This window comes from Motacilla alba, chromosome 10, assembly GCF_015832195.1.
Source record: "Motacilla alba alba isolate MOTALB_02 chromosome 10, Motacilla_alba_V1.0_pri, whole genome shotgun sequence".
In the NCBI taxonomy this organism is placed as follows: Eukaryota; Metazoa; Chordata; class Aves; order Passeriformes; family Motacillidae; genus Motacilla; species Motacilla alba.
The window spans coordinates 9,199,032-9,220,877 of record NC_052025.1 but is presented as its reverse complement, the minus strand read 5'-3'; the positions used below and the strand labels follow the sequence as shown (position 1 = coordinate 9,220,877).

The following is a 21,846-nucleotide window of genomic DNA, read 5'->3' as shown; positions in this document are numbered from 1 at the left end:
GTTTATCTTCTTTGAATAGGGACCAGAAATGGAGATAATAGGTAATGTTCAAGCTGCAAGACTGTTACCAGCTCTGATATTATTTCCCCTTATCCAAATCCAAATTAAAAAAATAACACCGGTTGTAAAGTTCTCTAGCAATAGAGTAGACAGTGTTATGTCTGCTTTAATCATAAAGGCATTCTACTGTCTATTACTAAAAGGAAGTATGTTTGTTCTGACTTCAGGTCACTTGAGTTCCTCATCAATATACCCTGTCTGCCTCGCACCCTATTTGATAGTGACGTCCTGTTCGGACAACAGAGTACGGTTCTGGAGGTGCACCGTGGAGACTGACCTGAACAGCAAAACTGAGGAGAAGGAGACGTACCACTGGAGAAAATGGCCTTTAATGAACGATGAAGGGGAAGACAACAGCAGTACAGTGAGCATAGTAGGAAGGCCGGTTGCTGTTAGCTGTTCTTACACAGGACGTCTTGCAGTAGCATACAAACAACCCATACAGCATAATGGGTTTGTTTCCAAAGAATTTTCCATGCATGTTTGTATACTTGAATGTGAGTCTACTGGAGGATCAGAGTGGGTTTTGGAACAGACAATTCATCTGGATGATTTAGTTAAGGTTGGAAGTGTACTTGACTCAAGGGTCAGCGTGGATAGTAATTTATTTGTTTACAGTAAGTCAGATGCTTTTTTGAATAAAGACAAATACCTGGTGCCCAGTATCAAGCATTTGGTGCATTTGGACTGGGTTTCAAAAGAAGATGGTTCACATATACTGACAGTTGGAGTGGGTGCCAACATCTTCATGTATGGAAGGCTTTCAGGGATTGTAACAGATCAAACCAGCAGCAAAGAGGGAGTAGCTGTCATCACCCTGCCACTAGGAGGGAGCATAAAACAAGGTGTGAAGTCAAAGTGGGTGTTGCTGAGGTCCATTGATTTGGTTTCATCTGTGGATGGCACTCCTTCCCTGCCTGTGTCTCTGTCCTGGGTGAGAGATGGAATACTGGTGGTGGGAATGGACTGTGAAATGCACGTTTATGCCCAGTGGAAACACGCGGTCAAGTTTGGAAATGGAGAAAGCGATGTTTTTCCTTCTGAAGACTCAACAACACAAGATCCATTCAAAACAAGCACAGTAGTGAAGAAGACCAGTGTAATTGATGGGGCAGGTATTGTGGATGATGTTTTTGGCACTCCAACTGTAATTCAGGATGGGGGCCTCTTTGAAGCTGCTCATGTCCTTTCACCTACTCTACCCCAGTATCATCCAACCCAGTTATTAGAGCTGATGGACCTGGGTAAAGTTCGCCGAGCCAAAGCCATTCTGTCACATTTAGTAAAATGCATTGCAGGAGAAGTTGCAATAGTCAAAGACACAGAAGCTGGAGAAGGGACTGGTCCTAAACGCCATCTTTCTCGCACCATCAGTGTGAGTGGCAGCACTGCCAAGGATACCATTACTGCTGGGAAAGATGGTACCCGAGACTACACAGAGATAGACTCAATTCCCCCACTGCCACTGTATGCATTGCTTGCTGCAGATCAGGATGCCACCTATGTTGCCGAAGAAACTTCTAAAATACCTCAGGGCTCTGAAGACCATGCAAAAAGAAAAACAGAGGATCAGTACTCAGATCTGTTCCAGATTCAACCTGTTACAACTGAAGACTTTATAGATTTTGAGCCTGAAAAGAGGGAGAGTAAATCCAAAGTTATTAATCTGTCACAGTATGGGCCAACTTACTTTGGCCGAGAACACGCCAGTGTCCTCTCAAGCCACCTGATGCACTCAAGTTTGCCAGGCCTCACTCGACTGGAGCAGATGTTCCTTGTAGCTTTGGCAGACACTGTGGCCACAACAAGCACTGAACTAGATGAGAACAGAGATAAGAATTACTCAGGTTAGTAACTGACATATTATTGAATTGACATTCTTATTCTTCTCAGCAAAGGTAAACTTAGTCCCTGGGTATTTTGGGATAACAAAGCTGAAAGCTAGCATTGCTTATTCAGGTTAGAGACAGCAGGAAAGAAAAGCAGATGTAAGTAAGAACTTGTAGTTCATACATAATAAATAACTTGTAGTTCAGGTTCTCGGCAGCCTTAGAAACATACATTCCTCACACACTGTTGTGATAACTTGTCTCAATGCCTACTGTAGTCAGCTGCACGTTTAAAAGTGTGTTTCTATGGCACAGGAAGAGATACCTTAGATGAATGTGGCCTCCGGTACCTGCTGGCCATGCGCCTGCACACCTGCCTGCTGACATCCCTGCCTCCCCTGTACCGTGTCCAGCTGCTCCACCAAGGTAACCCTCAGAGGATCTGCTTACCTTTGATGCATAATGTCATACTTCCATTATCTGCATATTAATTTTCCATTTCATTATGGCCATTATCTTGCAAAGGCTTGGTGTAGGCTTCCATACATGCACTGTAAATAGCAAAAAAAGTATAGCTCTAGAGCAGAAGATTCTGGCCTATCCAGTTTGAGGCATGAATAAATTACCCATCCAGATAGAACACAGATTGTATATGTAATTCATTGTTTCTGCTAGAAGAATTAAGACATTCCCTTACATGAGCATGGGTTTGCCTTAAAGAATATTTTATTATTTTCATCACAGCAGCTTTAGTGGTTTTTTTGCTCAGTCTGAGTAAATGTTGTGAAATAACAAAAGTTATTTCACAATAAAAGCAAAGAAGTTACCACCTAAAGAGCAGAGAGAAGGGTTTCTGGCCCAAAATGGGTCTGCTTCTGTGATAAGAGAATATTTTTCCTTTGGTCCTTCAACATATAATTCTTGTATAGTTATGAATGGGGTACTGGAAAATTATGAAAGAAGTACAGAGGAGAGGACATCCCTAGCAAGCAAAAAGATACTTCAGCTGTTCATTTAACAGCTCTACTTCCTTTTGAGGGAATCAGTGTCTCTCAGATGTACCCAGCTCTTGGGTTGGAGACCCCATCCCTTTGCATCCCTGAAATATTCCATTTATTATTAGCAACTCTTACTCTTCTGAATTGTATTGGTTTATGTTATTGTTTAGGCCTGTCAACTTGCCATTTTGCATGGGCTTTCCATTCTGAGGCTGAGGAGGAGTTGATCAATATGATTCCTGCTATCCAGAAGGGAGACCCACAGTGGTCTGAGCTGAGAGCTATGGGCATTGGTTGGTGGGTCAGGAATATCAACACTCTCCGAAGGTGCATTGAGAAGGTACTTTTTACTGGTTACAGATTCTAGTTCCATGCTGTTAGATGTGCCTACTATACTAAATTTCCAAGCCATCTAATATGAAAATGCATTTTTAAATGTTACAGTTTATTCAAATAATCCAGGAGCAAAACAGTTATCCTAGTACTCCAAATCCAATTACATGAGAGTCCTATATAAAACACAAACAGTATTCATTCAAGAAATACTGTTATTAACCTAAGTATTTTTAAGTAATGGATTGCCAGAGGAATTTCACCTAATAGTATGAGTTACTGTAATGATTTTAAAGAAAATATTTTTATTTGCCCATTGCTGATGTCCCACTGTGCTTGAGAGGGCTTGCTATCTGCAATGGTGCTGTATTTCTGACTCTTAAAGGCATTTGCAGTATAGAGCTCTGTTACATAGGAATTAAACATCCTCACAAATTACTTTGCTGCTTTGTAGAGATAACACAGTCTACCTTGCCATCCTCTGTGACAAAGAACACGGGTTATTTAGCTAAAAGCAGCTTTTATATTTTCATCAATAATAGTAGGCTTTGTTCACTACAGGTTGCAAAAGCTTCGTTCCAGAGGAACAATGATGCCTTAGATGCTGCACTTTTTTACCTTGCTATGAAGAAAAAGGCAGTGGTGTGGGGTCTGTTTAGGTGAGTTCTGCTGACTTGAAGTTTGATTAAATCTTAATTGAACCAGGAGTGCAAAGCAGAACTCATTCAAGTGCAGAGTTTAATTTCAAGTAATGTTGTTCAAGTGATAGTATGCTAAGGTACATAATAAATAGCTCTATACATTGCATTTCTTTATACAGATCCCAGCACGATGAAAAGATGACTGCCTTTTTCAGCCACAACTTCAATGAAGACCGATGGCGTAAAGCTGCTTTAAAAAATGCTTTTGCTTTGTTGGGAAAACAACGTTTTGAGCAGTCAGCTGCATTTTTCTTGCTAGCAGGTTCACTAAAAGATGCTATAGAGGTATCTGCTTTTGAGAAATTAAGTTTCAATTTCTAATTTGATCTATGTTACTGCATCCTTACAAGCTGTCCTCTGATGAAGTTTTCACAATTTGTGGCAGCAGAAATGGGGTGGTATGTCCACACAGGACCCCCTTTTGCCCTGCAGACATACCATTTACCTCCACAGTACTGTGAAAAGCAACTGGGAAGCTGATTTGAAGGCCAGAATAATTGTTCAGATACCATTCCTCAGTGGAAGTACTCCTGGGAGTACTTGGAACTGTGACCCTTCTGGCAAAACTTTGTTTGAACTGCACAGTTAAGTTGTAGCACTCTGTTCAGCCTCAAGCTATTCTGCATGACCTCTTGGTACAACATTAAGTAGAAAAAAGAAGTCAAGAGTTCTCTTGTGAAGCAGTTCTGGGATCCCTTTTTAGTGGAGCTATGATGCTGCTTGCCACAAGGGAGGTGGGAGCTGTGAGAAGGATCTTAAGCTAAGCAGTATCTCTCAGGAGAGGATGGGATTTAGAGAACCTTTAGAATATCTGCCTATTTATTTTCAGTATGTTTGTCTTCACTTGAGAATGCATTTTCTTCGAAGATGTAATTCTACCTGAGACGGTGTGAAAAATATCTTACCAGTGACATAATAATGTGAAAGTTGGAGGGTGCAATTATTCTACTAGATGGAATAAAAATAGACATCCTTATCTTCTGCCATATTAATTTTTAATGCTATGTACTGCTATGCATATCAACATCCCTAAAATAGAGAAAAGTACACCTCTTTCCAAACAGAGGAAAATGTTATTTGGATATCTATCACTTACCACATTTTTGACCTGAAGATTAATTTATACTTCAAAGAACAGATAAGAGGAGAAAAAAAAAAATCTGTTCTGTAAACATATATTGCTATTCACTTTATTTTATAGAAGTCCCCTTATAAAACAACCTTTTCCCCACTGCTTATCATAGGTGTGCCTTGAGAAAATGGAAGACATCCAGTTAGCCATGGTCATTGCTCGTTTGTATGAATCAGAGTTTGAAACCTCTGTCACATACACCTCCATTCTCTATGAAAAGATTTTGGGTTGCCAGAAGGATGGAACTGGATTCAGCTGTACTAAGTTGCATTCTGATCCATTTCTGAGAAGCATTGCATACTGGATAATGAAAGATTACACACGAGCACTGGATACATTATTGGAACAAACACCCAAAGATGATGATGAAAACCCAGGTAAGGGAAAAAATATTAATCTGATAGACAAATGTATTAAGAAAAAGAAGAGAGGGTCTTCAACCCTCTAACACCAAACTTATTTCCTGCAGTCAGCTTAGCTCAGGAGAACTGTCTTTCTTTGGCACTTCCATATGATCCTTTTCTAGTAATGTATGCTGGTTGGTCTTTTTTCCAGTGGACTTTAATTATTATTCTTACTTCTAGGAATTAGCAGTATTGTAGCAGGATTTCCTATCCCATCTATTCAAGATTCATGTTGAGTGACAGGTGGCCACATAAGTTTCATATTCCCTACAGGAATTTCCTTGGGGAAATCTCTACCTGGATGATCATCTCAGCTGCCTTATAGCTTAGCTGAGTGCAATGTAACTGCAAGGCAAATTATAGAATTTGTATCTTTCTAGCTATCCAGCTCATACCTTTATTCTTTTTGTGGAGAAAAAGTAATTATTTCATTTTATTTTGGACACTAGACCCAAAATTGTCTTTGTGTGTTTTGATAAATCTCTAATGCAGGAAATAATTGCAAAACAGAATAATACCATCTAAAAGACCTTTTCAATGGATATCACATCTGTTTAATTCCTCAGTTATCGTCAAATCCTGCAATCCTGTGGTGTTCAGTTTCTACAACTATCTTCGGACTCACCCTTTGCTCATCCGAAGATACTTCAGCTCACCAGAAGGAACTCTCGCCACCTTAGGTCTAAAAACTGAGAAAAGCTTTGTTGATAAAATTAACCTTATAGAAAGAAAATTATTCTTCACTACTGCAAATGCTCACTTTAAAGTAGGCTGCCCTGTACTAGCCCTTGAAGTCCTTTCCAAAATTCCAAAAATAAGAAAAAAGTCACCTCTAGCTGGAGAAAAAGATTCATCCAGTCCTTCAATCCAGGCTGATGTTTCAGATTCCAAAGCCCTACAGGATGGTGCTGGAAGTGGTGATATAGACTGGTCAAAACCCATTTCAACTTCCTTTGCTTTGGAGAGCACTGCTGAATCTTCAGCACAATTTGACTGGAGTCAACCAGCAGTAAAATTTGAAGATGAGCCCCTTACTCTTGATTGGGGTGAAGACAAAAATGGATCAGACGAAGAAGACAAGGATGTTGGGATAATGATGAAAAAGTCTGATTCTAAGAGTGAAGATGAGAGGACCTCAGACACCAGCATGGCTCAAACACCGCGTGGGGAGGTTTCTGAGGCAGGAGAAACTGAGGTTGATGTTATTGCTGAGCAACTGAAATTCAGAGCCTGTTTGAAAATCCTTATGACTGAACTGAGGACTTTGGCTACAGGTTATGAAGTAGATGGAGGAAAGCTCAGATTTCAGCTGTACAACTGGCTGGAAAAAGAGATTGCTGCTATGCATGAAATATGCAACCACGACACAGGGGACAAAGACTACTGTAAAACATATACCAAAGTAAATGGGGATCTGCTTGACCCCGAAGATATTACGGATAAGCCAGACATTGGCTCGTACGAGCGGCACCAGATCGAAAGACGCAGGTTACAGGCGAAGCGAGAACATGCTGAGAGACGGAAGTGGTGGCTGCAGAAGAACCAAGCTCTTCTCAGAGTTTTCCTCAGTTATTGTAGTCTTCATGGGGCACAAGGTGGAGGTTTAGCATCTGTAAGGATGGAGCTGAAGTTCTTGCTGCAGGAGTCACAGCAGGTAAAGCAAATTCAAAATTCATTTCTGCTGATGAATGTGAAGAGTTCTAGACTGTCAGTTGTGTCAAATGCATGAGTTTGTACCTAGATAGATGCTGCTAATGTTCTGTAAGTCTAATGGTCATGATAATTTTAATGTTCTTGGAGAAAGAATTTGCTATTAAGTGTGCTGCTTTTCCCAATATGGATTATTTGGTTCTGAAGAATCTGCTATGTGACACTGAGGATCAGGCTACTTATGATTATGGAACATAAATGTTGCTGTTTTATATTGTAGCTGCAGCACTGTATGTGTTACTATGACATAATTTTGGTCACAATTTCCAGGTACCTATATAATAAATTAAATTCACAGTTACTGAAATAAAATCTCATTCCTAGACCTCTGCAGATCATGCAAAAGAGCTACAAGGAATGGGGTGTTAGCTTCAAGGCTCGACAAACAATATAAAGTCAGACTCTCTTTACTTGGTTATGGTATTTTCTACATTTCATACAAAAAGAGATATTTTACAGCAAATGTTAACTACTACACTGAGCTACAGCAAATTATCTGATACTGGGCAAATCTTTTTACATGCTCTACTCCTAGATTTTTCCTATTTCAAATAGGGGCAACAGACAGCTGTTTTGGTGGTACTTGGCTTAGAATGTACATTAAAGAATTTTTTTTTAAGTTCTGTTTGTTTCCCTTTGAGAAACTCAGATGAGTACAAATTTGGCTTTGTTCCTAAACTCAGACCAGTGACCAGTTGTACCAACTTGTGCTACTGCAAGTACACTTTTAGTTAGTGTTTCTTAACAGACAATCTCCATGCTTCCTAATGAACTACATGAAAATACTCTTCCTGCATGAAATCAAAACGTGATCCAGCAAACATGGCTATCAGTTCTGAACCTTGTAATTATAGTAAATAATAACTTGCTTTTGACAGTAAAATCTTGTCTGTACTGAGTAGACAGCAGTGGAAGAGGATAAATAACCTGGGAAATATATTTAAGATGTAAAATTCTCTTTTTTTTCAGAGCAATGATTTTAAATACAATCTTTTCTTTTAAAACAGGAAACTACTGTAAAGCAACTTCAGTCTCCGCTTCCACTACCCACAACACTACCACTGCTTTCTGCAAGCATAGCATCCACAAAAACTGTGATAGCTAATCCTGTGCTGTACTTAAACAATCACATCCATGATATACTTTACACTATTGTGCAGATGAAATCGCCACCACATCCTAATATTGAAGATGTCAAGGTAACTCATAGCTTTAATCTAATGCCTGATGTTTGATGAAATGGAAAGATAGCAGGAAAATACAGGAATGAGCACAGGGTGAGTTTAGGAAAGTTTACTTTTTTAACAGTTGGACAGTACCATTTTCTTCACACTGCGGATTTCATTGAACTTTCCAAGAAATCCTTGCATTTCCTCTTTTTAAGAACTGGACTGTTTTTGTTGCATTGTGAGGCAGAACCAGTTATTTTGTTACTCCTAGAGACTAAAGGAATTTATAAGCACATAATTGAAGTAAGAAAAGAGATTTGAGACAAAAATATTATATCATGACTGCACAAACTTTTTGTATTTTATGTATATTGAGTAGCTGTTAGTTCATTGAACTGCAGTGTTATATAGTACAGCTTCCAGGAACCATTTCATCAAATTCATTGCCGTAACAGGACATGCTTAATCACTGCTTCAGTATGCTCATTTACTGTGGCTGTTCTGTATTAGAATCAAGTTAATTATCTTGACATAATATTAGAAGGTGTTGACTGCCATCAAATTATCTTTAACAAATAGTTGGGATTTTCTAAGTACTGTAAACTTAAAGTAACATTCAGCTACTTTTCTAAGTACTGTAAACTTAAAGTAACATTCAGTTACTATTTCTTGCACTTACTTTAAAACTAGGACAGTCCTGTGGAACACATTTCCAATACACTTTAGAAAGAAATGTATTTTACTCACCTTTTATATAAAACGTATAGCTCATTGGTTCTCTTTATTTTAGGTGTACACACTTCACTCTTTAGCAGCTTCACTTTCTGCATCCATTTACCAAGCACTATGTGACAGCCACAGCTACAGGTAAAGAGGGAAGTTTTCATACAGTCCTACATTTGCAGTATACTTTGTGCATCCTAAATGGAAATTCTTCCTGCATGTAACTTAAAAAGGGATTAAATGTTTGTGTATGGGTAAAGATACTTTTACACATTGAACATTGCTAACTTTGATATGCCCGATCGATTTTACACAGATAAAATAACACCAACCATTCAGGGTTTTTCAGTAAACAGTAGGAAAATAATGATGTCACTCTCACTTGGGATACTCACTTTCTCATCAGAAAAAAATTTATTTGTATGTAGCAGTCAAACAGAAGCAAATCAGTTTACTGGGATGGTTTATCAAGGACTGCTTTTGAGTGATCGACGCAGACTGAGGACAGAAAGCATCGAAGAGCACGCAACTCCAAACTCATCTCCTGCTCAGTGGCCTGGTGAGACTAAAATAAGGTTACTTTTAGCTTCACTGGACCAGCTTCATTTGCCAGAATTACTTCACTGTCCTGTATGAGGGATGAAATAGTGGATAATCAGTGACAGATGTTTCTAACTTAATTCTCATAATAGTAACAGCCTTTCACTTCTTCATGTATCAAAACAAATAAAAATAAACTTTGTGCATGGCAGACATCTTGCTTGAAGAAGAGACCATGATCTTTAGGATAAACTTAATGACAATTTGTCACCACAAAATGTTTTCCTCCAGTCTGCCTAACCCCTTAGCAATGGTACCTCTGTTGTCTCCACAGTCCTGTCCTACAAGTATGCTGTACTTGGAGTAGCTGTCAAAGCAGCTAATTCTGATGTACAAGCATAAATTGTGGAAATGGCGCAGGAATTTTCATAGGCACACTGAACTGCCCACAGTATTTGCAGAGAAGTGCTGTGCAAAAGTCCCAGACCCAGGAAGGCTTTTTATAATTTTGATCTTTATGATTTTAAGAAAACTGTTAATAGTATGTTTCATCTGAATGAAAGCATCATGTGGCTACTAGTGTTTACCATAAAGTGTAGAGGTAAAATGTTTCCCTTTTGTCCATTTTTCCTCTTACTCATTTAATCCCAGAATTTTTTCCTCTTTGCAGGTGTGAGTTCACTTATCAACCTCTTAAGTTCAGCTCAGGATGAAGACCAGCCAAAGCTGAACATCCTGCTGTGTGAAGCTGTTGTAGCCGTGTACCTGAGTCTGCTGATCCACGCCCTGGCCACCAACTCGTGTAACGAGCTGTTCCGGCTGGCCGCGCACCCCCTCAACAGCCGCATGTGGGCTGCTGTCTTTGGAGGGGGAGTGAAGCTGCTCGTGAAACCCCGCAGGCAGTCTGAAAACATCCCAGGTACACTGCTCCCTAAAGGTCACACTAACGGTGTGCATTTTATGCCTCTTCTGGTAGGAGAACCTTCCTTCCTTTTAAAGAACAGAATTTTAAAAACTACTGGCCAGAAAACAGTTACATTAACTAAAAAGTTGAAATAAATAATAGCCTCACAGGTGTCCTTTGTAATGGTATACAGCACATTTTGAATTTGCATTAAAACTGTATAGTTATTATAGTAATAATAGTAATATTAGGTGCTTATTTATAACATTTTTCAGGAATTTCCGCCATTATTTTTAGGGAAAAAACCCCAGGTGATTTAAATCAGTGTTAATACCTATGGGCTTTTTACGGGAGATGAGTGTTGTTATTTAATGACTGCGGTAAATAGGAAACAATATTTCTGAAATCAGTTTCTATTGCAAGGTAGGATTTCACCTAGCACAAGACCACAGAGAAGAAATACCAACTTCATCTGGCAGAAAAAGAGCTCATGCATATGTAAGCTCCAGCTAAACCCAGCATTTTTCAAAGATGAGCAAGTGTTAATATGCTGCATGAGGAAAAGCAAAAGTGGAGATTGAATTCAGACTCTGAAGACAAAGACAGATACAACCATTTGTGATAAACTTCAGCAGTACTGAAAATCACATCACACAGACACCAATAGGCTTGAAACGTATGCAAAAATTAGACATTATCTCTCCAGAATATAAAAGCAAACAGTAATAAGGCATTGCACCATTACAAGTATGCACAACAGGTATTTGTCATTCATGGAATAAATAAAACTCATTTAGGGCAATTATTTTCGTAAGGTAATAACATTAATAGCTTCTGTAAGTCGTGTTCATTTGAGATGTATTCTGTTTTCCTTTAACCTTCAAGCTGCTACAGCTTCTGATGTTTCAGAGGATGGTAACGAAGGTTTGTAAAGACTTGCAGTGTAGATGAGTGTTAGTAGTGGCTTTTTTGGACAAACAGAATAGTTTTTAAATACCTAGCTCCCTTGTAATAAAGTAAGTGTAATAGTCAATATTGCCAGGCCAATATCACTTTGAAAAACAATTTCCACATTCATATTTTGGTTACTATTAAGGCATTTTAAATCATAACTCTTGCAAGTAGACTTCAGTTGTCTTTCTATTCAAATATTTTCTTCGCTACCCTAAGAATTCCTTGGTTTATATTTGAGTAACTGCTAATTGTGCAGCATACTGTTTAGTGATATTTTACATATTACTTTATTTCTCAACAATGTTTCTGAGTTTCTTTATTTCTTTCTTGAGAAATTTTTCAGCTAAAAGACTTTTTAAAAGCTACATCTGCTAAGAACTTAATCCAGTATGTAAATGTAAAATGTATTTTTCAAAATATATCCAATGTGTAAATGCCACAGTTATTGAATTTATCATAATTAAACTTTTTTATGATTACACTTACTTTATTTAGGCTGGCTTTGATTCTAAATCAGTAGAAATTAGTACCAATAACAGTGGTGTTAGTTTTAAAATACAGGCATTTTAAAGATGCAATACTAATATCAGCTTTTTTAATTACCTGAATTTAGCACCTCCTCTTCCCTCAGAAGAAATGGATAAACACCGCCGTCGGTTCAACATGAGAATGCTGGTGCCAGGAAGACCAGTCAAAGACAGCAATGTACCACCACCTGTACCTGCAGAAAGACCCTCTTACAAAGAAAAGTTTATTCCTCCAGAACTCAGCATGTGGGACTATTTTATGGCAAAGGTAAGTGAAAATTTCATTAATTTTTAAAGGACAAAAATAAAGTGAAAATTTTGAGCACTCTTAGTAGTAAGATGCAGAATATTATCCTGATAATAAAAGATAAAGAGCCTATAAGTCTGTTACTTCACTTTCAAAACATGCCTCTTCTCAGTAATAGTGATTGACACTTTCCCCCCTCACTAATTGTATTTCTAGGGACATTGACTTATAGAGGTTAAATTGCTGTCATTTAAACTCTATGGAGTCACAAGTGAAGTCAGAGAAGAGATGAGAGTATTGTTTTTATACAGACTTTTGCTTTGCATTGCAGCCCTTTCTCCCTTTATCAGACAGTGGTGTTATATATGATTCTGATGAAAGCATTCACAGTGATGAGGAGGAGGACGATGCTTTCCTCTCTGATGTGCAGATCCAGGAACACACTGATGCCAATTCTTACAGGTCAGCAGAAATTGTCACTATTTTAGAATAATTATGTCATATTGTAATCTTTGTTTCCCAATTAAAAAAAAAAAAATGGATCTTCTGCACCACCCAAGGTAATTGAAGCAATTTTAGTACTGTGGGCAGACTTGTCTGTGGCAATGGGATTACGGAAATTACAAATTTTCATCACAATAACAGTTCCCCATTTACTTGCCAGAAAAAAGAGATTAGGAAGTTAAAGTTGTGTAGTTTGCAGTTTTCTGGGGAGAGGAAAACAACTGAGAAACACCCATTTTCATGTTTGAGACTCAACATAATGTACCACAATGCCAGCTCTAGAATAATGGTTTAGGCTGCTGATTCAAGCATGTAGTTTTAAAATGAGCTGCAGGTTAAATACAACCTTTCTACAATGTTTTTCTAACCTGTGCATTTGCACTTGCCTGTAGATAATTCTTAATTTTTTTTTAACACAACGAAATCTATTCTTTTTATACAGCTGGGCTCTTCTACATCTGACAATGGTAAAATTAGTTCTGCACAACATTAAGAACTTCTTTCCCATTGCTGGTCTGGAATTCACCGGTATGCTAAATCCTGCTTTACATTTTATTTTTCTGTATATATGGCTTTCTGTCAGACTTAATGTTTTAATTCTAACTTTAAAATTAAAATAATTAAATATATTATTTTTTACAATTGCCAACATGTACATTTCTTTCAAGATTTTTTTTGGATGGTTATGTTATTATGGGGGTTTTATACTCACTGTAGCTTAATTTTTTTTCTCTGAGCCTTACTTCATTAATATTTCTGTTTAGATCTGCCTGTAACATCTCCATTGGGCATTGCTGTAATAAAAAATTTAGAACACTGGGAACAGATTCTTCAAGATAGAATGGACCAGTTTGAAGGCCCACCTCCCAACTACATCAATACTTACCCCAGTGATCTGGGTGTAGGGGCAGGACCAGCTATTCTCCGCAATAAAGCAATGATTGAACCTGAGAACACACCATTCAAGTAAGTATTTTTTTACTAGAAAAACCGCATTCTTTGATAACAGAAATTCTGAAGAGCATTTCTTCCTCATATTAAACAACCAAACAAAGGTTGTCTAGCTCTTAGTAACCAATGTTTTACAGAAACCATTTTCCCACATCCCTTTGTTCATTCTTATGCCACTGCCTGTCTCCTGCAGCAGCCTTTACTTCCTCTGCTGCACCTCTCACAGCTGCAACAAGAAAGGAAAATGAGGAAAGAGCAGTTTTCTCAGGAAAATGAGAGCAGTGGCTGCTGCTGGGAACACCTGATTCAACCTGTTTTACTATTCCTTCAGTAGCAGTTGATTCTCACTGTATCCCAGCTACAGAAGAGTTATATAATACACGCAGATGTCTGGGGGAGGAGAAAGACAGTTGTACTAAGGTCCTTTTAAGGTTAATCCTCTTGTGTTTAGACAGTGTCATGCCTGGAGGTGTCTGTAAATGCAGATAGTGAACTGTGTTTTCAACTCAAAAATAGCTTGCTTTTCTCAATATATTAAACTAAAACTGAGTCAACAGTGCAAAATGAGTCAGCAGTGCCCTGGCAGCCAAGAGGGCCAAGCATGTCCTGGGGGCATCAGGGACAGCACAGCCAGCCAGGCAAGGGAGGGGATTGTCCTGCTCTGCTCTGGGGCAGCCTCACCTCGAGTGCTGGGGCAGTTTTGGGTGCCACAATATAATAAGGATATAAAACTATTTGAGAGCATCCAAATGAGGGCAGTGAAGGTGGTGAAGGGTCTGGAGGTGATGCCGTGTGAGGAGCAGCTCAGGGCACTGGGTCTGTTCAGCCTGGACGAGACTGAGAGCAGACCTCACTGCAGGTACAGCTTCCTCGTGAGGGGAAGAGGAGGGGCAGGCACTGATCTCTGATCCCTGGTGACAGTGACAGGACCTGAGGGAATGAATGGCCTGAAGCTGTGTCAGTGGAGGCTTAGGTGTGTAATGAGAAAAAGCTTCTTCAGCCAGGAAGTGGTTGGGCACTGGAGCAGGCTCCCTGGGAAGGTGGGCACAGCACCACCAACCACCAAAGTTCCAGAAGTATTTGGTCAACACTCTCAGGCACACAGTGGAATTCTTAGACTTGAGTTGGACTTCAATGATCCTTGTGGGTCCCTTCCAACTCAGGATACTCTGTGTTTCTTTCTTTCTTCTGTTTTATCCAGATCAAAGGATTACTCAGCTCTTCCAGCAAAAAGGCTCTGGCATTTTCTTGTGAAGCAAGAACTTCTTCAGGAGACTTTCATAAGATATATATTCACAAAGAAAAGAAAGCAGAGTGAGGTAAACAAAGGATGTAACTTTTTTTTAAAAGCAAAGCTCAATTATAACTGTTCCTCAGTCTCCTCAGTATTTAATTTTTCTTCCCATTTTTCATTGACATTTCAGTTTCTCTCATTTAACAATGTTTGGATTTTTTTCAAAATCAACATGACTGCCATGTTGTTGATTGGGATATCAACTGAACCAAATATTTTTAAACAAGACATATCTCACCTTTATGTATTTGAATACTATCCTAATAAACAGAACATTTGCAATAACAGTAATAAACAAAGAAATTTGAAAATTCTTTCTTTTTTTTTGTGTGTCATACTGAAAAAGAAATTTAAATGTGCTATTCATTTGTGTATATGTATATATGCATGAGTAATATATACATATAAAGGTAATATTATATAGTAATATATAATATGGGGCTTTACAAATTGTACCGGTTACAACTGCTATGTTCTAACTGAAAATTTAAGCCAACACATAAATATCATGGGAAATAAGTATATGATTTAATATCTTTTAGAATTCCTGTAAGTATGGAATTGGTGTGTGTATTACTCCTCCATTTATTTACTATATCATACATTTTGTGTTCATTTAGGAGGCATTACATTTTAAGTGAGTTTGTTTAGATTCCTGTCTTAGTTTCTGTGCCCTTTATAAAAAGTTAAAAATACATTTGTCATCATTTACTGACAGAGTGGCCTTTAAAATCTAGTTTGGAATGTTTCATTCTTTTTTTATATTTGTTTGTGCATGTGTTTTGTGTTTGTGACTGTGTGATGTTATGTAGTCTGTAGAAGATCGTGTGGAGCAGGTCAAACAAAACTGCGTAGCAGAAGATCACAAAAACAAGGTAGTATCCCTTCTCCCAAACCTCTAGCACATTCTTAAAAGTTCTGTGGAACTGGCTTTTCTTTTCTAATGTGACTAACAGAAGCTGTGTGTTCTGTGTAGTCTGTGTGACAGGCTTTTAATCCATGAACTAACTTCGGATGTCCTGATAATTGGGATGAGTGAACACCTTGTAAATAGTGTTGCACACACAACTTTGTGTTTCTTACATTCAAATATCACTTTCGGCTACTAGAACACCAAAGAGTATGAGAAGTCTGAAGTTTAGCTACTGAAACAATGCTAAGGCCACTGAACTTTTCTTGCATGAATTTTGTATAGATTTTTGCACTCTGAACGTATCACTAAAAAATGGATTTTCACACTAAGTTTTTTATAAATGTTTTGTAGGTTGAAGCAGATCTTGGATACCCTGGAGGAAAAGCAAAAATCATTCACAAAGAGTCAGATATGATAATGGCATTTGCAGTTAACAAGGTAAGCCTCAAATACTACAAGAAACGTAATGAAAGATCTTAATTATAGTTAGTATAAACTTTCTATTTGTGCTGCATAGGCAAACAGCAATGAAATTGTTTTGGCATCTACACATGATGTTCAAGAACTTGATATTTCAGCTCTACTGGCTGCTCAGTCATTTATATGGATTGGGGAAGAATATGACAGAGAGTCTAAAAGGTAGGATTGTTTCTTTGTGGTTATATAGTAAGAGTATTGATTTTCTGTGAGACTGTGTCTATATTACCTGTGTAAGCACAAATGGAACATACAAAAAACATTAATTACTCTTCTTCAGTAGGTTTCAGATTGCTTTGCAAGTGAGGGAAAGCAAGAGAATAATCACTGTCTTTAGGAATGTGTGCACTGCTCAGTGAAGTAAAATCCCATGTGGTGCATAAGATAATGAAGGAAGTGCTGCCTTGGACACCCTGCAGTTCCCTTGCATCAGTGCAGTGAGGAGGGCAGCTGTGGTAGCTGATGCTGGCTGTTCCTGTCCCCTCCATTCCTGTGCTGAGAGCTGTGAATGCGTCAGCTGCAGCAAGCACTTCTCTGTACCAGCTCCCTGCACACTGCACACATGGGTCAGGGACAGCCTAACAATATTCTTCTCAGGGAAGCTTATATTCTTATACTGGGATCATCTCTTAAGATTAAACAGGGATAGATTTGGGGCTCCTGGAAAGAATTTGTACTACATAAGCGCAGGAATTATCAAATTATAGTCTCATTATTGTCACTTCCTCTACCCACTGCCATTAGGCTCTTGACAAATATCTAAAGATTATTAGGAGCTAAGAAGTGTTTCTTTAAAGCAGAACTGTTCTTTTACAGTTCCGATGACATTGACTTCCGTGGTTCTACCACAACACTGGCTCCTTCAAGCGCACCATCATTTGGAGTGAGTCAGATCCAGCCATCTCCATCCATGCCCTGGCTTGGCACTGGGCAAACCAGCACTGGAGCTGGTGTGGTGAGTACTTGTGTGTGTGCAGCTCAGGAGAGCAGGTGTTTGTCATCTGTTACTTACTAGAGAGACCTAGTGTGCATTACTCATCACACTTTCAATCCAGTATTGACATAAAAGGCCAACAGCAACCAAGACCTGGCCAAAAAGAAGGCCAAACTAAGCATTTTCTCATATACTGTGGCACAGAATTATTGTGATATAGAAAATAATGGGACAGAGTCTGGGTAGTTTATTGTGGGAAATAGTAAAGGTAAGAAGACTTTCAGAAAGCTGGGAAAGCGGGCCTTAGAAACAGAAGGAGAGAGAAATTAGAGCTAGCAGCAGCTGCAAAGTCTGAAAGTAGAAAAGTTACAACAGTACAACAAGCAAGGACATGAAACAGTAATTTGAGTATTAGGCTTGGCCAAGATAGACCTTAAGACTGCAGAAAAATCTGCTTAGCAAGATAGTAGAAGGTTTTAAGCTTAATAATGAAGTATTATGCATTGTTAATAGAAAGCATACAAGCAGGCATTGTGTGAAGCAGGTGTGCATGTGCTTTTAGAGATTGGCTAGAACAATTGTCTTTAAGCTTTAGCAATATGCTATTGGCTAGAAAGTTTTTAAAATGCTCTGTAACAAAGAAATCTTTGGCTGCTGCTGGCGAGATGTGAGCTGTTGCCATCTTTCAATTGTCTCAATCATGTAAAGAGACTGGTGCTGCAATAAAGCTCAAGAAACGCATCCCAGCAGTCCTGTCCTGTTCATGAAAAACCACCAACAGTTCTCTTTCTTTTGGGAATTTTGATGTAGGACCATTCAAATAATGTTAGCTTAATAGATTTTTTTTAACTAGGGGACACTTACCATGTAATAGTATAAACAAAATTGAATAGTGTGTTTGTCTTTTGCAAAATTATTTTAATTTTTCTTTGTTTCATATAAAGCTGATTAAAAGAAATCTGAATAACGTCAAGAGAATGGCTTCACATCCAGTCCATCAGTATTGTAAGTGAATCATTAGTATGGAATTTATCATTTTCTACAAAATACTGTACTATTAATTATCATCTTTTAATCTTAGATCTTACAGGAGCACAAGATGGAAGTGTCCGAATGTTTGAGTGGACAAGGCCACAGCAGCTGGTGTGCTTCCAGCAGGCTGGGAATGCCAGGGTGACTAGGATGTATTTCAATGCCCAGGGAAATAAGGCAAGTACAACATGTAGGGTTTGGGCGGGGGGGTGTTGGAGTTTTTATTCATAAGGAAACGTTTGGTTGTGCTGTGACCTCTAAAGCAGTTTACTGCTGCCATGCAGAACTCATAGCATGCCCTAGAAAAATGATATTGTGTTGTGCATTCTGGCTGCATATGGAGCTTTGTAATAAACCCTGACCCTTATTCTGCTTTCTCTTCTCTCAGCTCCACACTGCTATCCCATATCTTACTTGCCACATTTTCACACTATTTGTTCTCCCTCTTCAGAAATCTGTGCTCCCATGTGGTGACCTTTTTAAATTAAATATTTTTTAAAAAACTATGGAGATTCCTTATTTTATAGATCCACACTTGTATCAATAATAGAATCATTAAGGCTGGAAAAGACCCCCAAGATTGTCAAGTACAGCTGTCAATCAGTATAGGCACAGGTCTTCAAGAAGTGCCTCCCCCTTTGCATTCTGGCCAAGATAAAATTTTCACAGAATGCGTTACCTGGAAGAACATGGAAGACAGGGATAATTCAGGCCTTGAGTTGAAGGCTGGGAGTGTACTCCACTAGAGTGGACAGCAGAAAGAGTGGAGAGCAGAAAGAGTACAAAAAGACATGCTTTGGCCAGAAGTGACCCTATGAGGGATATGAAATGCAGAAAGAAGAGTAGAAAAAGAAACTGGGAGGAATACCCACATCTTCAGTTTTTCATGTTGACCATTCTATTATTTTAACAGGTCTTGTCTGCATTTTTACTGACAAAATATTTCACTTCATTGTAGTTAAAACTATAAAAAGTTGAAGGCATTTGGGCATGACTGTACATAGCTATAAAACAGCAAAGGTGAAATAGCTGGAAATATAAAGTATCTGACAGCATATATATTTTCAAGTGGCATAGAATATCATTTAAACTTACTCTAAAACTTATTCTAAAAATGTGTTTTGATTGTGCTTTGAGATATTGCAATCTTACCATTATGTGGGAATCAATTTTAAGTCAGAAATTAAGATGTTGCTGTGCTTCACATGAAGGTCATTCAGGCAGGACTTGTGAAACCCAACTAAAAAGAGAAAATATAAAAAGTATTTCTAAAGATTTCTAAAATTATTTTGTAAAATACTTACAGAACGTGCTGCATAGAATATACAATATTAAATGTTATTTATTTTGGTTAATAAATATAGCTCACTCATTTTACCATTCATGACTACAATCTTTCCACAATTGTTCTTATCATGCTTTTATGGCATGCTATCATGCATCTTACTTTTTTAAGTATTTTCAAGTAGAGTCATGGAGTAATGATGCCTTTGTTAGCTTTAGCATCTAACACTAGGATTTGAAAGATAAGCTTTCATGCTTTCTCCATTTCCAGAAAAGAATTGGGCATGCAGGAGAACATCAATCATTAAATAATCATTAAACAATCAGCACCGAACTCACTTGGCTTCTAAACTAGTTTTTATTTTTTGTCTTGATGATCATTGTTATTGATATTCCATTTGCAGGGGAAGGTTTGGTGGTTCAGGTGGGTTTTTCCCTGAAGTCAGCAGTTTACTAGCATGAAGCATCCAGTAACCACCATGTCATGCTAATAAATGCAGTTTATTCCTTGCAGTGTGGTGTTGCTGATGGTGAAGGTTTTCTAAGTATTTGGCAAGTAAACCAAACCACCTCAAATCCTAAGCCCTACCTGGTAAGTAAACAGAATGTTGTTATTGTTATTATTAGTGTAGAGAAAAGCAAAGTCTTTGAAACTTGGGACATGCCCAGAGCATATGACTTTAATGAGACATATTTGATTTTGCTGCATTTTAATTGGCACACTTCATCAAAAGAACTGCAGAGTTTCAATGATACATCTTTGCAAAACCAATTGCACCATAACCATAAGCTACAGTGTAATTACAAATACTCCTTCGACATTGCCGGTGTTGAAATAATAATCAGTGCCACAACTAATGACTTTGTAACCCCAAAACTTAGTAAAAATACACTCTCCAATACATTTTACTGCTTCTTAACTTGAAGACCAGGCTTAATTTAAAACTCAGGCTGTTGTCATACACTATGTGCAGATTTGTTCTTTGTCACTTATTGTAGTATTTTTCATTTTATACTGGATTTTAATCCATTGATCCATTCCCAGTTTCAAACTGTCAGTTTTTAAGCTTTGTTTCAAAGATTCTTTGTGTTTTGCTATCACTGACATCAGACTGACAGTAGTTACTTTTGATGCAAATAACAGCTGGTAAGATTGCACTTTTCTGTTTGTTTTGTTTTTAATAGAGTTGGCAGTGCCACAGTAAAACCACAAGTGACTTTGCATTTATAACCTCATCAAGTCTAGTTGCTACATCGGGACAATCCAATGATAACAGGTCTGTTTAAAGAAACAATGAAGAATTTCAAAACTACTTTTTCATCTCCCTTAACTTGCTAAGCTCATGGGCATTAATGTGTGGCTGACATTTTAAGGATCATTGTTTAAAGTTTTGTTACAGCTTGAACTTGCTGGATAATTTCTTTGAATATCATTTCTTCAATTGCTTGTTTCCAAGTTTTGTTTGTGTGAGGAGTGGTCAATAATTAACCAGTTTCTTCAGGTTGTGTTCCCAATGCAACTACTTTGACACGATGCTGTTGCTGGGGGTAGAAATCTGTTCAGCAAAGCAAGATAATTCTTTTTCTCTCAAAAGAATAACTTCTATAATTATTTGACACAAACTTTGATCAGAGCACATTTTAAGGGTAGAAGGTATAGTTCCACTAAGGAGCATGAAAGAGCAAAGAAAATAATTAAAACTCTTCGTTCTTTGCAAATGCTCTCCAATGACTGCAGAGTGTTCTATTCTGCCTTCTAGACCGACTTAAAATGTGAGCAATTTTGAAGTCACGTCACCCCGTGAGTCACTTGACAATAAGCCATAATGATTTTGGTTTTTTCTCCCTCAGAAATGTGTGCCTCTGGGACACCTTGGTTTCATCTAGTAACAGTCTTATACATGGTAAGTACTGTGGTGAAAATTAAACCTCTGCTTCTTACTGACTAAGGAAATACAGCTTGTGTGTGCATTTGGGGCTGCACACTAATACATACACCTGGTTCTGCATGTTCTCTGCCATGATGTTAATCTGCTCTATATGGAAAAGTATGAAGAAAGAACATCATAGAATGTTTTGGGATGGAAGGAACCTTAAAAATCATCTCTTTCCACTCCCTTTGCCATGGGCAGGGACACCTTTCACCGGGTGCTCACCAGGTTGCTCAAGATCAGGTATACTTTTTCTAAATCAGGAATTTATCTGAACTTCATATAGTGAATTTTA

At 38.1% G+C, this 21,846-nt stretch overlaps 1 protein-coding gene across 4 annotated transcripts in view; it reads left to right on the top strand.

The window, feature by feature from the left end:
- Positions 1-21,846, top strand: part of DMXL2 (Dmx like 2) — a 48,096-nt gene that overhangs the window by 23,183 nt on the left and 3,067 nt on the right. Inside the window, exons 18-43 of one of the 4 annotated variants that reach the window (XM_038146783.1) lie at positions 228-1,907; positions 2,205-2,315; positions 3,058-3,227; positions 3,782-3,879; positions 4,041-4,206; positions 5,166-5,430; positions 6,024-7,111; positions 8,175-8,366; positions 9,127-9,203; positions 9,488-9,618; positions 10,270-10,518; positions 11,389-11,427; positions 12,071-12,252; positions 12,563-12,693; positions 13,178-13,263; positions 13,500-13,701; positions 14,888-15,005; positions 15,793-15,855; positions 16,245-16,331; positions 16,411-16,532; positions 17,187-17,325; positions 18,249-18,309; positions 18,386-18,513; positions 20,135-20,212; positions 20,806-20,897; positions 21,472-21,524. In XM_038146783.1, coding sequence (XP_038002711.1) covers positions 228-1,907; positions 2,205-2,315; positions 3,058-3,227; positions 3,782-3,879; positions 4,041-4,206; positions 5,166-5,430; positions 6,024-7,111; positions 8,175-8,366; positions 9,127-9,203; positions 9,488-9,618; positions 10,270-10,518; positions 11,389-11,427; positions 12,071-12,252; positions 12,563-12,693; positions 13,178-13,263; positions 13,500-13,701; positions 14,888-15,005; positions 15,793-15,855; positions 16,245-16,331; positions 16,411-16,532; positions 17,187-17,325; positions 18,249-18,309; positions 18,386-18,513; positions 20,135-20,212; positions 20,806-20,897; positions 21,472-21,524 — 5,808 coding nt within the window. The remainder of the gene's footprint in view (positions 1-227; positions 1,908-2,204; positions 2,316-3,057; positions 3,228-3,781; positions 3,880-4,040; positions 4,207-5,165; positions 5,431-6,023; positions 7,112-8,174; positions 8,367-9,126; positions 9,204-9,487; positions 9,619-10,269; positions 10,519-11,388; positions 11,428-12,070; positions 12,253-12,562; positions 12,694-13,177; positions 13,264-13,499; positions 13,702-14,887; positions 15,006-15,792; positions 15,856-16,244; positions 16,332-16,410; positions 16,533-17,186; positions 17,326-18,248; positions 18,310-18,385; positions 18,514-20,134; positions 20,213-20,805; positions 20,898-21,471; positions 21,525-21,846) is intronic. The other 3 variants (XM_038146784.1, XM_038146785.1, XM_038146786.1) reach the window with 3 other exon arrangements.